At 50.6% G+C, this 13,961-nt stretch overlaps 1 protein-coding gene across 1 annotated transcript in view; it reads left to right on the top strand.

The window, feature by feature from the left end:
* The first annotated feature begins 503 nt into the window (after window positions 1–503).
* The window catches only part of TRPM8 (transient receptor potential cation channel subfamily M member 8), a 96,190-nt gene continuing 82,732 nt past the window's right edge, over window positions 504–13,961 (top strand). The window contains exons 1-2 of the mRNA XM_040450613.1: window positions 504–562; window positions 13,442–13,563. Of these exons, the coding sequence (XP_040306547.1) occupies window positions 13,447–13,563 (117 nt within the window). The 5' untranslated portion in view covers window positions 504–562; window positions 13,442–13,446. The remainder of the gene's footprint in view (window positions 563–13,441; window positions 13,564–13,961) is intronic.

Genomic DNA, 13,961 nt, shown 5'->3' with positions numbered 1-13,961 from the left:
TACAAGTGAATGAAGCTAGCCTTGCTGAGACAGCCTGCTACCCCCCGACACCCCAGCTAGCCCAATGCTGAGTTGGTGTAGACAAATTGAACAGACACTGCAAAAAAAAAAAAAAAAGTTTATTAAATGTCCTTTATGATTTTCTTCTAATCAATTAAAAGCTTTTCACCTATTAATTAATCTTGTCATCACCTTCCATAATGAACATTTCCGATTTCATTTGTGGTTTTTAAGATGTGCCATAAATTGTAGAAATTAAATGCTAGTGTGACTTAACACTGACATTGGCAAGCCAAGAGAGAGAATGTTTGTGTTTACTCTGTTAGCACTTAAAGTACTGTGTTCTCTAGTTATGCTCTGGTCACTCAGACGCGATCACTTTTTCGAGTGTTCTCTTAGCTGATGAAATTTTTTTGTTCCTCTCCTTCCAAGAGCCTGGGGAGGAGGGCGGGGCTGAGAAAGCTCAGATTATAAAAGCCTCCTTCCTCTGCAAGAAAGGGGAGGCCAGCAGGATCCTTCCAGTGCAAGCAAATCCTGCCGGACAAAAATCCTACCTCAGCTGGTATGTTACCAACCTTTGCTTTTTTTTTGTCTCTCCGTAAATGTCGCGATTGTTGTGACTCGTAGAATTGGCACGAATAGGGTGTGTTTGGGAAGGGCATCGTTTAGGTTTTCTGGGAAGATGTGAAATCTGTGAAGATTTGGAAGGAACAGAAGACAAGACGGGAAATTTCTCAGGGAGCTGTGGGGATAAGCGAGATGGTAGTCCACAGATAAATACAGTACTCGTTTGGATGTATTTAGAAGTGTAGACGTCTGCAGCAGGTTTCTGAATGATTTAAAATATAATTCCAGTGGGCCGCCCCCCCCCCCCCCGATTGACAGAGTCAGAAATTTCCTCAAATGAGCTTTATTAAGAAATGCACTGGCATCTTAACTGTGCAGCGGACGGTCTAAAGCGATCCTATGTTCTCCAAACATGGGATGATCGAGGACGTCACCAGTTTCTTCTTAAATCAAGACGATGAGGGAGCCTAAATTAGCATCAAGAAAGAACGTGTCCAAAGCGTCAACAGTCTTTGATGGAAGGAGAAAAGGATATGTGACTGATTTTTACACACTGCGCTCCCTTACCTTTTGTCAGCTTCCGGAACACGCTCATGGCTTGTGTTCTTTAGAAGCAAAAGTGAAACACTGAGGGGTTGGATGAATAATTAAAGATTTCATTTCTATTCGGTTTTGAGCCCATGACTGCCGGCGCTGACTTTCTCAGAGTTAAGATTCTTCAGCAGAATACAGACCCCCTCACGGTAGGGGGTTTTGGCTCCTCGGTGTCTCGAGAGTGTAAAGCACTTTCTTTCAGGGTTGTGACTTTTGACTTATGGTTCTTTAAAATTTGGAACAAAGTTGGTATCACGCGGTATTCATTCTTTGTCTTGCCTAACAATTGATGTTATTCCCGGTACCCGTGAAGAGACAGGGCTCCAGGCATAGAGGGACCCCTGGTCTTTCCCCCTTATTCTAGGGGGCTCTCAGCAACTAGCACCTTCAAATTCATTTGCTGCTGGGACTCACCTCTCTCCTCTTTCCTCTCTGGGGCCGGAGACCCTGGGATCAATGATTTTAGGAGCTCCCCTGGGTTTTCACCGTTCCCCCCGTTTTTACCCATCGATGCAAACTTCAGAAATGTGACTGACAAAACTACGGCCCCTTGGGAAAGCAGGATAATTCCCACAAAGACACCGATCTCAGTCCTCCAGGGTGAGCCAGACGGGGGAGGCGAGGCGCACGTTAACCCTTGTGGGGTCACCGTAACTCTCGGGTAAACCTCCAGGGCTGAGGCGAAAACAAGAAGGGAGAAGATGTCTCCGCATGGTGTCATTTCTGTCCGAAGCTTTTGCAAGTATCACTCACCGTTATGAATAATTGATTCATTGAGGGAGTGGAGGCAGTGGAGATGGTCGGGCTTCGGCACCGGCCCTTTGGAACATTCTTTCGGAGCACGAACGAGACAGGCCCTCTCATTTCGGGTGACATAAGGAAAACTTGCCCTGTGGTCTCCTTTGCCACACGGAGACTTAGGTAACACATCCTGCTTGAAGACCACCTGTCTCCCTGGTGGCGAGAGGCAGGGAAACCATAATTTTAAACACATGCCCAATGCTCTTTTTGTACCCGGACGATCGCGTAGCAGATTGAGTTTTGGTTTTGCAAAGGGCTCGCAGGATGCAGGAGTATTCTGTTAGGAATGGGTGATTTCTAGATGAATCGGAATGAGTCGTGAACGCCAGTAGTGAAGAGAGCATTAGGCCAACCTCTCCCCCTCGAGGTTTCTACTCCTCGATTTAAATTTTAACGGTGTATGAAAGGAGTGTAAATGACAGTCTGTCTCTTCCCCAAGAGGTGGTAATGTGGCATCCATAACGTTCTGTGCCTTGGTTTCCTCATCCGTTTAAGCGGTGGAATAAGAATCATCTAACTCACAGGAGGACTGAGGGTTAAGAGCTCAGCATAGCGCCTGGCACGTAACAGACCTTGCGTGAGACGCGGCCACTGTTTTCTCCTGGCACGAGGGGGCCGTTCACGGCTGATGGGGATGCGTCTCGTGTGTTTGCAGGACAAACTGCGTTGTCCGTAAATTCAAGTTATGACCCACAGAAGAACCCCGAGCCCAGATTGACACGATACGGTCTCTGAAGCACGCCAGTTACATGCTTGTGTTTTAAAAAGATCCCGGGGCGCCCGGGTGGCTCAGTCGGTTGAGCGTCCCATTTCGGCTCAGGTCACGATCTCGCAGTTCGTGAGTTCGAGCCCCGCGTCGGGCCCTGTGCTGACAGCTCAGAGCCTGGAGCCCGTTTCGGATTCTGTGTCTCCCTCTCTCTCTGCCCCCCACCGCCCCCACCTTGTACTCTGTCTCTCTCTCTCTCTCAAAAGTAAATAAACACTAAAAATAAATAAATAAAAAGATCCAATGATAAGTGCTGAAGAGCTGGGATTGAAGCCAGAGACGAGAGGGTCATGGGGACTATTCGCAGTGTCCTGGGTGAGGTCGCCGGTGCTGTAAATGGGGTCCCCTGACCAGGGGCCCCAGCGGCACCTGGGAACTTGTTAGAGATAAAGAGCCTGTGGGCCACCTCGGAGCTGACGAGCAGTTTCGGGGGCCCCGCAAGCTGAGTTTTAATGAGGCCCCCAGCCATTCAGTCTGTGCAGAGAACATGTGCTTCTCTGCGTGGGCAACTGGAGACACCGTGGGTCTTTGGTTGGGAACTGCTGTGGGGCCTGATGTGTGCGGGCATCTGTGCCTTCGCGATCCCACTGTGAAACTGTGAAACCGCCAATGGCATTTCAGAGTCCATTTGGGTCTTAATTCTCTACTCAGGCAACGTCCGTCCGCAATCTTTGAGTGTCAGGGCCATCAATAAAAATAATCGAGAGATTGCTAAGACTCTGAAAGCTGAGATCACGCACAGTTAAACGGGTAAGTCCTCCATCTGGCCAGCCTCTCAGGTGCCTGTACCCTGGGGCCCATCGCTCCGGGAACCGCTTTCCCTGAGCAACTTCCACGAGCGTTCAAGGCCTTAGAGGCAACAGGCCCCCAGGCTGGTGCGTTGGGGGCGCTGGGTTCCGTCTGGGGTGGCTCCCCCTGTGCGGCCCAGTGTTCCTTTTACACGGGAGTCATTGCCCTTTCAAATCATTATTTGGAAATAATGGTGGATTCACAGGGAGTCGGAAAAATAGTGCCGAGGGGTCCCAAGTAGCCTTCGCCCCTTTTCCCCAATGGGGGGGGGGCGGGGCTCTATGCTCTAGCATCCAATCCAGGAAACGGGCATCGGTATCACCCACAGACTGCACTCAGATTTCTCACTGAGATGTACTCCTCTGTGCGTGTGTCATTTTATTCAATTTTAGCAGGAGCACATTTGGGTAACCACCACCACCAGTCAGGTTCTGGAACTGTTTCACCATCGCTAGAAGGAGCCCGCTTTATCGTCCCACCCATCCGGCCCCACCCCCTCCCCCGACCCAGGAACTCTTTGTACCCTGAAGGCTGCTGGCTCAGGGCATGGGGGGTGGTGGGGGGGTTGATCTTTCTTGCACCTGACCGTGCTCACCCCTTTGCTTAGGCCCCCAGCGAGATCAGGCTGCAGGAAGTTTCTAGCAGCCCCAGCAGGCTGGCTTTCCATGTGCTGGGTCAGCCCCGCACGTCTGGAGTCTCTCTCCTTTTACCCTCTGCTCGCGAATTGCTCTTTGCTTCCTTTGTACCCAGCAATCTTTCAGTAAGTCTCTTCCAAACTTTGCGCACCTAGGACAAAATAAACATTTAGACGGTGAGGCAAACAGGTTGTTCCCATGTCTCCTCCATTTATTATCTATTTATTATTTTTTTAATGTTTATTTACTTTTGAGAGAGAGAGAGAGTGAGTGGGAGAGGGGCACAGAGAGAGGGAGACACAGATCCTGAAGCAGGCTCCAGGCTCCGAGCCGTCAGCACAGAGCCTGACGCAGGGCTGGAACCCTCGGACCAAGAGATCATGACCTGAGCCCAAGTCGGATGCTCAATGGACTGAGCCAGCCAGGCGCCTTTCCATTTATTATTTAGATTCTTCCCCCCACCCTGCCCCCTTCCAGAACTGGTTCAAGCCCTGTGGGTGGCTCCCTGTCCCCTGCTCTCTGGTTCCCAAGCGCACCTCTCTGGGGCGCTCACAGCTGAATTGGCTGAGCATGTAATTCCTAGATCACTGTCTATTCTCTCTAAAAAATACACATATGCTTCATCTTCCGGCTTATGGTGCCACCGAGGAGAAGTTTGATGCCAGGCTTACTTCCCTCCCTCTCGTACCTTATTTTTTTCTGCTCGTACAGTTTTGTGTTTATTCTTATCCTTGAATGATGTCACCAAGACACCTCTAAGCCAATTAATTTTGCCTGGCATGCAACTCGGTGGAACTTCTTTTTTTTTTTTAAAGTTTATGTTTATGTTTATGTTGAGAGAAACAGAGAGAGCCAGCAGGGGAGGGGCAGAGAGAGAGAGAGAGAGAGAGGGAGAGAGAGAATCCCAAGCAGTCTCCACACTGTTTTAGCCTGGCTCGAACTCGCGAACCATGAGACCGCGACCTGAGCCGAAATCGAGAGTCAGACACTTTGGGCACCTGGGTGGCTCAGTTGGTTAAGTGTCCAACTTGGGCTCAGGGCATGATATCTCACAGTTTGTGAGTTCAAGCCCCGTGTCGGGCTTTGTGCTGATAGCTTGGAGCCTGGAGTCTGCTTCAGACTCTGCATCTACCTCTCTCTCTGCCCTTCCCCTGCTCATGCTCTGTCTTTGTCTCTCAAAAATAAATAAACGTTAAAAAAAAAAAAGGGTCGGGTGCTTAATTGACTGAACCACCCAGGCACCCCTTGGTGGGACTTTTTTGTACTAAAGACCCAATTCTTTCATTAGCCCAGGGAGGAAGATTTATCCTGTTGACCTTTTGACTATGGTGTCTCCTCTACAGGGATCATTTTCTTCTTCTGAAAGGCGTGTTACTTTCATGGCACATCTATCCGTGTTCCCCGTGGCTCACACATGATGGCCACAGCAAGGGGTGGCGCGGTTGCCCCGAGGGGCTCCTGTCCGGGTTGGAGAGTTGATGGGGCAGAGCCTCACGATGTCCTCAGCCTCAGCCTGTGCTGTTCCCACTCTGCCAGGGGTCACTGTGTAGGACACTGAGCTCGTGTCCACCAGATACCTGAGCACAGTCTCTGGTTTGATGTTGGGTGCCACGATGGTGCCCGTGTTTGCCACCCCTGAGGAGGGTGCCAGTTTCATGCACAAAGAGGACTGGAGTCAGTTCGGGAAGGCACTTCGCTGCTGGGTCGTGAGACTTCTTTTCTGAGCAAACCCTCTCCTTCTGTCTTGGTCACAACTGCCTTCATTACACATTACGGGGACTGACTGGGGAGGCGACGTGCTCCCTGGAGCCATTCACACCCAGGGGGGGCTGTAATCAGAACACAATAAGAAAACACCAACAACAGGCTTAGTAGAGCTGCAAAAAACCCAAAACAACCAAACCTGAGTTTGCGTGTAAAAAGAGTTCACAAAGTAAACATTTTAAGCCACTAGCTAGCAGGAGTCAATAAAATATTAGCATTTAAGAATAAGGGGGAGGGGCGCCTGGGTGGCTCAGTCCCTTAAGCCTCCAACTTAGGCTCAGGTCATGATCTCACCGTTGGGGAGTTGGAGCCCTGCTGTGCTGACAGCTCAGAGCCTGGAGCCTGCTTCAGGTTCTGTGTCTCCCTCTCTCTCTCTGCCTCTCCCCACCCCCCCACCCCCCACCTCTCAAAAATAAATAAATATAAAAAAAATAGAAGAAGAGGGAAAGGCAAATAAATGCTGGGAAGAAAGAATAAAAATGAGGCTGCCCTCAGGGTTTTCTTTTACAAGACCAAAAGTCTAATAAGAACAGAACAGGTTCTACGGTGGGGGGAGAATGTTGTCAAACTCTTCATGTGCGAAAAGACATTCACGTGAATAAAAAGTACCCCATGTACACCTCCTGTGAGTCGCTCCTCTCAAGTCATCCCCAGGGACTTCCTGCCAACGCAGACAGATGAATCCAGGGTGGAGAAGTCCAGAATGAATGGACTCCCACCGGGACACCAGTGATACATGGAGGGTCGAGTTTGAAAGAGGGTCGAAAACATAGACAGAAAAAGTATTCTCATACATACAAATATACAATCTAAAAAGAATAACTTGACAATAACAAGCTGGGTCTAATTCCCGGATTACATGGACTGCCGTGGGGCTGGGGGAAGTTGGGTGACAGTCATCCAGAGAGTAACCTGAAGGCAGCGGGCAGATGAACAAACTTGACCCAACACTGACTTAGTGCAGTGAGGGTCAGGTTTGCGGGGGCTCTGTCATTCTTTCCTGAAGCTACTTGGATTTCCTCCTTAGCATTGCTGCTCAATCAGATACCTTAGGGGGTCCCGCTTTGATTTTTCCATGTACGGGACCCAAATAAAATTGAAGAGTCTTAGGACTGGTCTCGCACAATATTTTATTCAAAAGATATGTAGGTCCAACATAGCAAGAGCATTGGAAATAAATGTGAATGAAAGGACACAGTGGCAGGCAGGCTTCTGAGATGGCCACGAAGGACCCCTGCCTTTTGGTGTTTGTGTCGTGTGTGGTCCCCTCCCCTGGAATGTGGCAGGACTCTGACTTGCTTCTCATGATAGAATATGGCAAAGGTGATTTGGGATGTCACTCGCATGATGACATTACAAAAGCCAGTGACTTTGCCTTGTGGCAGATTCTATTACCTTATGGGCTGGCATGCTTTGACCAAGCAAGTTGCTGCATAGGAAGGCCCACAGAGCCAAAACTGAGGGTGGCCTCCAGCCACCGGCCAGTGAGGTCCTGAGGACCCTAGGAACTCAACCCTGCTGACAACCACATGCGCTTGGAAGCAGGGCCTTCCCCCATCCAGCCTTCAGATGAGACCCCAGCCTCTGCTTGTGCCTCGACAGCAGAGAACCCACCTCAACTGTGCCTAGGTTCCCGACCTGCAGGAACCGTGAGATCAAAGTACGTGCCGCTTTTAGTAGTTATGTTCTGACGTAATTTCCGACACGGCAATAGATAACTGAGAGGAATGGTTGAACTCAGAAAAAAGTCCAAAAGATGCTGTCTACCTGTCTCACGACGGCCTTACTCACGGCGGCATCCCTGTGCACCCGGCTCCCCTCATACACCCCTACCATCTCTCCGGAGCCTCCCCCTCCCATTTTCCACATTTGTTCTCCTGTGACTGGCTCTGGGTCCTTTGCAATATAAGTCTATTCAGCTTTTCTAGGCTTCTCTCATTTTTTCACTCCCCATGAGCCCCAGGAGCTGAGCAGATGGAACACGTTTCCCTCGTGGGTGAGGCAGGGGAGGGGGTCACGATGCTTAAGAATCAGTGGTGTTTCCTGCCATTTTGCTTTTCTTGTGACACCTTATTCATTCTTCTTTTGAAGTCCCTACACCCATGGTGGCAGTAAGGACAGAAGCACCGAAGCTAATGGCACCCAAGCACTGTGCTGAGCTGCTGTGGGCTCGTCCCAAGTAATGCTGACCATCCACAGGCCAATGCTGCTTGAGCCTTGTGTCAAGCTTGGTTTTTCCTGACTCCAAGCCTTTGCTTTTGTTTTGTTTTGTTTTGTTTTTCTACCACACAGTCTTCATCTCCCTGGAGGTTTGATTATTATTTCTTTTTAAGTTCATCTATTGATTGAGAGAGAAAGAGAGAGAGAGAGAGAGAGTGCACATGAGCCAGGGAGGGGCAGAGAGAGAGAACAAGACAGAGAATCCCAAGCAGGCACCACACTGTCAGTGCAGAGCCTGAGGCCGGGCTCCAACTCACAAACCAGGAGATCATGACCGGAGCCGAAATCAAGAGTCGGACGCTTAACCGACTGAGCCACCAGGTGCCCTTCCCTAGAAGTTTGATTGTATAAACAGGCGTTTCTTGGTGTGTTGACTTGAATTCCTCTTGACGTTGAACTTTTCGTTATTAAAGACAAGTATTTCTCTTGGTTTTGCCCGAACTTTTGACTCCCTGGCCTGTGGTATGATGTCTGAGCTTTCCTGATGTGTTTGCCAACCCCACGATTTTTGAGACGAATAGCACAGTGAATGGAGGGTCTGCGTTACACGAAATCACCCCCTTCAAATATGGTTATTACACACCGTGGGGTGCCCTTGCTGTCATTTTACTGGTGGATTCTATCAGAGAAGTTCTATCCACATCACGGGCCGTCATTTTCATGACTTTGCTTTCCGACTCCTAGCCCAGAGTTCCATGAATTTAAAGAAATACACTCTGAGTTAAAGAGAAAATAAAGAGATGGTCCTAGACTTGAAACTCACACTTTTAAGCCTCATACTCCAGTGCCCTCCAAATGGGTGGGAAGCCCGTGTCTCTGTCATGTGAACCCCAAATACTGCAGATCGGATCCCTGGAAAGAAGCAGTATCCGAGAGGCAGTTTTGGTGAGGCTTCAACACCATACACTTGGATGCCATGGTTGTATAACGTTTTCCATTGCATTCTAGTTTCGGAGTGACGCAATCATATTTCCCAAGTTGTATGTGAAACTCCAACTCCCATTCGTTGGGGGTTGTCATGGATAAATCCATCACTTGCAACTTTCGGGGCATGGTAAACCATCGACAGACTTACTTTTCCTCAAGTTCAGTAGTGGCTCTCTTATCGATTCCAAGAGACTGAGGCTTCAGATGGCCCCTGTCTGCCAGTGCCGTTGGGTGATGGGGAGCAGGTGTGCAGAACAGTCCAGAGCTCAGGAGCTGGATTCTAGCTGATCTTCAACAGCAGAAACCTTTCCACAGAGGCCACCTTCTAGAACCTTCTAGGACCTTCTAGGACCTTGGAGGCGTGAATGGGGCGAAGGCAGTACTGCTCCCACCGATGTGTGTGTGTGTGTGTGTGGCGTCCCTCAGCCCCTCTTAGCTGGGAGGGAGGCCCCCAGGATGCCCTTTGAAAACCACACTCTAGACTCGGCTGTTGAGTGAAGCCCTGAACACCCGGACATTGTCCCTATTTCATCTCCGCAGTAAGAGTCAGGCAGGCCACGTAGGACCAGGGCGCCGGGAGAGGAACACCAATCACTTCCTTATCCAGGAAGGGTTTCAGAAACTGTGACGCTAGGGGGAAGAAACAGCCAAAGTTTCTCATCCGTATGCATTATGCGATCGTTGGCTTTCCTTTCCTTTGATCTTTGATTGGTTATTTATCTCCGATTGGCGATGTTAGTGGGGACCGCTTCAGCAGTCCTGCCTGCCCCACAAAGCCCTCCTTCTTCACGCCCTTATTCTCGCAGTTATCATACCTGCCCCCTGTCTGCTAGTTCTCTTCTGAGAGATTGAAACAGGCCCCAAGTCAGCCATCGCGCCCCCCCCCCCCTCCCGTTTGCTCCTCTGGAGGGGAGGTCCACACCGGTTGTCTTCACCGGTGTCTACATGCTCTGTCAACCCCCATCGCTGAAACTGCCATTGTTATGGCCACTGCTTATCTTCCCCTTGCCCAGCCTCTCGTGGCTTATCCTGTTTATTAAGTGTATTTTGAAGACGGCACAAGCAATGTATTTACTTTTGGTAAATATGAAAAGTAAAAAAAAAATGAAACGAATGACTGTCTATCCTACCCTGCCCCCACGTTAGCATATAGTGATTAGCATTTCGGTGTATTTACTCCCGGGTGCCTTCTGCACATCATCTGTAAGGCATTTACATTCCCTACGGAGGCAGATGCCTTTCCTGCAGGCGCTGAGCCGCCTTCATAAGGAGGCCAGGAGGGTGAAGGACCCACTCAAGGTCTGCGGCCTGGTGGTTCATCCGAGAGCCGGTCCGTGAAGCTGTGTCTCTTAACCACCAGGATTCCTTGCCGCTTCCTTCCTTCCTTTCTTTCTTTCTTTCTTTCTTTCTTTCTTTCCCCCTATTTGGAACAAATCATAATAATTTCTCCACGTCATTAAATTATACCCCCTTAATGGCACCACCCTTTTACTTTTTTTGGGTGGAATGTTCTATGAATGGAAATTTATTTATTTATTTATTTATTTTTCAACGTTTTATTTTTATTTTTGGGACAGAGAGAGACAGAGCATGAACGGGGGAGGGGCAGAGAGAGAGGGAGACACAGAATCGGAAACAGGCTCCAGGCTCTGAGCCATCAGCCCAGAGCCCGACGCGGGGCTCGAACTCACGGACCGCGAGATCGTGACCTGGCTGAAGTCGGACGCTTAACCGACTGCGCCACCCAGGCGCCCCATATGAATGGAAATTTAGGTTGTTTCTGATTGCCCCTGTTAGAAAGAACTCCGCGATCAACAGCTTTTCAGTACAACTTTTTGTGTTTCTGACTCTTCCTTTTGTCTAGGGTCTCCAAAGCTGGTTCCCTGGGGTGACAGTATTTAAATGCCTTGCTACTTTACTGCCAAGTTGCTTTGAAGGCCATAAAAGGGTTTTCACCCCACCCAGTCGTCTGGCATTGTCTGTCTCATCACCAACCTCCCATCAAATATTATCATCTGAAAACACCTCCTTGTGGAGTTTCATTGTTATGGGCCTTTTATGGCTTTTATGAGAAAGGAAGATTAGTCTGTTTTCACGTTTTTTAGCAATTTGTGCTCCCTCTTTGATGGATTTGGATTTCAGCCCTTAGCCCATTTTTTTCTACCGGATTTTCTATTGTCCGGCCTGGTGATACGAGCCTATTTTCCACAGCACCAGTGCATCGGCTGGTTTCTCCCTGGTGTGATTTCTTCCTTCCTCCCCTCCTGGCTGTCAGCCTATCCAATTCACTCGCCCTTTCCCGGGGTTCCTGGGCGTGGGGGCCTTGGATACCCTCCTTTCACTCTGCAGGCTCTCCCCCCGGGTGTCTCTTCTGCCCTTTCCCTGTGGCCCTCTGCCCTATAGCCCCTTCTGCTAATGCCTGGCTCCTCTCTCCCCCACGCCCTAACCCCTGACCCCGTTCAGGACGATCACCCAGAGCACCTGTGACATAAGATGTCGTGAAGAAGGCCTAAAACTCATAATCAATCGACTTGAGCATCAGCTCGCCTCAGAAGAGCAGGTGGAAACAAGTATCTCATGTAGGCATTGGACGTGCCAGGACAGGGCTGCCCCCTGCACATCTTACGTGACTTGCCTGTGTCTTGTTTGACCGAAATGTGATTAAAAAGCAAAAAAACACCTTTTCCCATTGCAGAAAAAAAAAAAAAGCAGTTTTTCATTGTGGGGCAAATGAAATCATTTCTTGACCATTGGTGCCCTACTTAGAAGCAATTTGCTGTATGGGGATCACAGTAAATACCTTGCAGGATTGATCTGTGGTTTTACGATAATGTATGTGAAGTACCAATTAATACTCCGAGCCTCTCTTTCAAATGTCTGGGGAGAGAAGTAAAAGAAGCACTCATTGTTTTAAACAGCCTGTACCAGCTGTTCTGAGTGGGTTTCAAAGAAGCTTCCAGTCTCTGCGGGGTGGGAGCCTTTTGAGGCTGCCTGGGAGGGGCCCTTGGGCCGGAGACAGCAGGAACACCGGCTGGGCGGTGGTGGGTCCAGACCTTTCCACACCCAGGGAAGGCTGTGTGAAAGCAGGAGGAGGATTTAGGGGTCAGTAGGGGGTGTTATTTATTCGTTTAAATTATTCGCTCAATACATATTTGTACAGATCACCTCTGTGTGCCTTGTCGGGTCCTGGGCATATAATGCTGAACAAGACAGATCTGGTCCAGGAGCCAAACAGATCATTAAACGAATCAGGGGTTCCGGCAGCTGGGTGGGGAGTAGGGGTGCTACAGGAGTCACCGGGGCGTGCCTCTGCCTGGGGGTCACATGGCACCTCCCCACAGAAGCGGTGCAGACGTGAGGCCCCGAGGTTGAGCAGACAGACAGACAGACAGACAGGGTCTGCAGAAGAAGGCTCCAGACAGAGGGTGGGGCCCCGGGGGCAGCTGTGGGCTCCTGGAGAGGCTAGCGACCGGGGAGGAGGTGGGACTTGCCCCTGGATGTGGTGTGGCCATCATGGGTGGCAGCTTCGTGCTGGAGGAGGACACTCAGGGAGACGGGGAAGGATGATGCTTTCGTTCTAGAAATGTGTTTGCTGTGTCTGCCAGACAACACAGGGAAGTGGAGGGAGTAGCCGTGGGTGTTTTTGTCTGCAACCTGGGCTCCGGGTCTGAGGGAGGCCCTGAAGGTCTGATGAGGGGGTTTGGGAGTAATGAGAGCAGGGGCGGCCCCGGAATCCTCCCCATGGGTCCGAGGCAGTCCCCGCAGGTGGGGATGGGGGCGTCTGGGCATCAGGAGAGCAGGGGCGGCCCCGGAATCCTCCCCAAGGCGGCTGAGGCTTCTCGGTCCCCTGGGCTGACGGCCTGCTCCCAGGCCCGAGAGGGAATTGCCAGGTATCCCTGGGGCCCAAGTGCCGGCCCCGAGTCCCAGAGCCACCTTAGACACACAGGCCCTCGGCCCCTGCTACCACGGGGAGGATCAAGGCCAGGATCCTTCTCAAAGTCTGGCCCCCTCCTCCGGCTGACACAAGCCATTGTCACGGTTTGTTCTTTATGGTTTTACTACAAAGCCCTTAACTTGGAAGCAGCCACTGAGAAACTCCCAAGTGTGGTGGTCTGTGATGCGGGGCCCCGCCTCAGAGAGCAGCATCCAGGGGGGCCCTGCCCCAGGCCGGAGGGGCCGTGAGGACAGGAAGTCAAGCAGGTCCCGGAGGGGTGTGGGGGATGAGGCCAGAAGAGCAGGGCGGGGGTGCAGTGACCGGTGGGGGACCTGGGGCAGAGCAAAGGGCCCTCTGCAAAAGGGCCTGTGACAAGGCTTTTCGTGAAGTCCTTTTGCTGTTTGCGACTCAAGCTAAACCCCCTCCCCGCCCTGTTCTCCACAGAAAAGATGTCCTTCGAGGGTGCCAGGCTCAGCATGAGGAACAGAAGGAACGGCCTGCTGGACAGTACCCGGACCCTGTACTCCAGCACGTCCCGCAGCACGGACGTGTCCTACAGCGAAAGCGTGAGTCCAGGCGGTGCTGGGCCGTCTGAAGGCGTCGCTTTGGTCATTATGTTATTTGGGGACCCGTACTCCTTCTTTAAAAAGACCCTACCTCAACGTATAGTACGTTGTTCTGTGGGTTATGTTTTGTCAAACATAGAAGCATTTTCTCTTTTGTGCTATTTTTGCATCATCTTATTTTATTTTATTAAAAAATTTTTTTTCAACATTTATTTATTTTTGAGAGACAGAGAGAGACAGAGCATAAGCAGGGGAAGGGCAGAGAGAGAGGGAGACACAGGATCCGAAGCAGGCTCCAGGCTCTGAGTTGTCGGCAGAGAGCCCGACGTGGGGCTCGAACTCACGAACCGCGAGATCATGACCTGAGCTGAAGTCAGATGCTCAACCGACTGAGCCAC

Source organism: Herpailurus yagouaroundi, unplaced genomic scaffold, assembly GCF_014898765.1.
Source record: "Herpailurus yagouaroundi ecotype Mexico unplaced genomic scaffold, PumYag 202, whole genome shotgun sequence".
NCBI lineage: Eukaryota > Metazoa > Chordata > Mammalia > Carnivora > Felidae > Herpailurus > Herpailurus yagouaroundi.
Note: the sequence above shows the minus strand (reverse complement) of the source record. Positions and strands in the feature narration are given on the sequence as shown.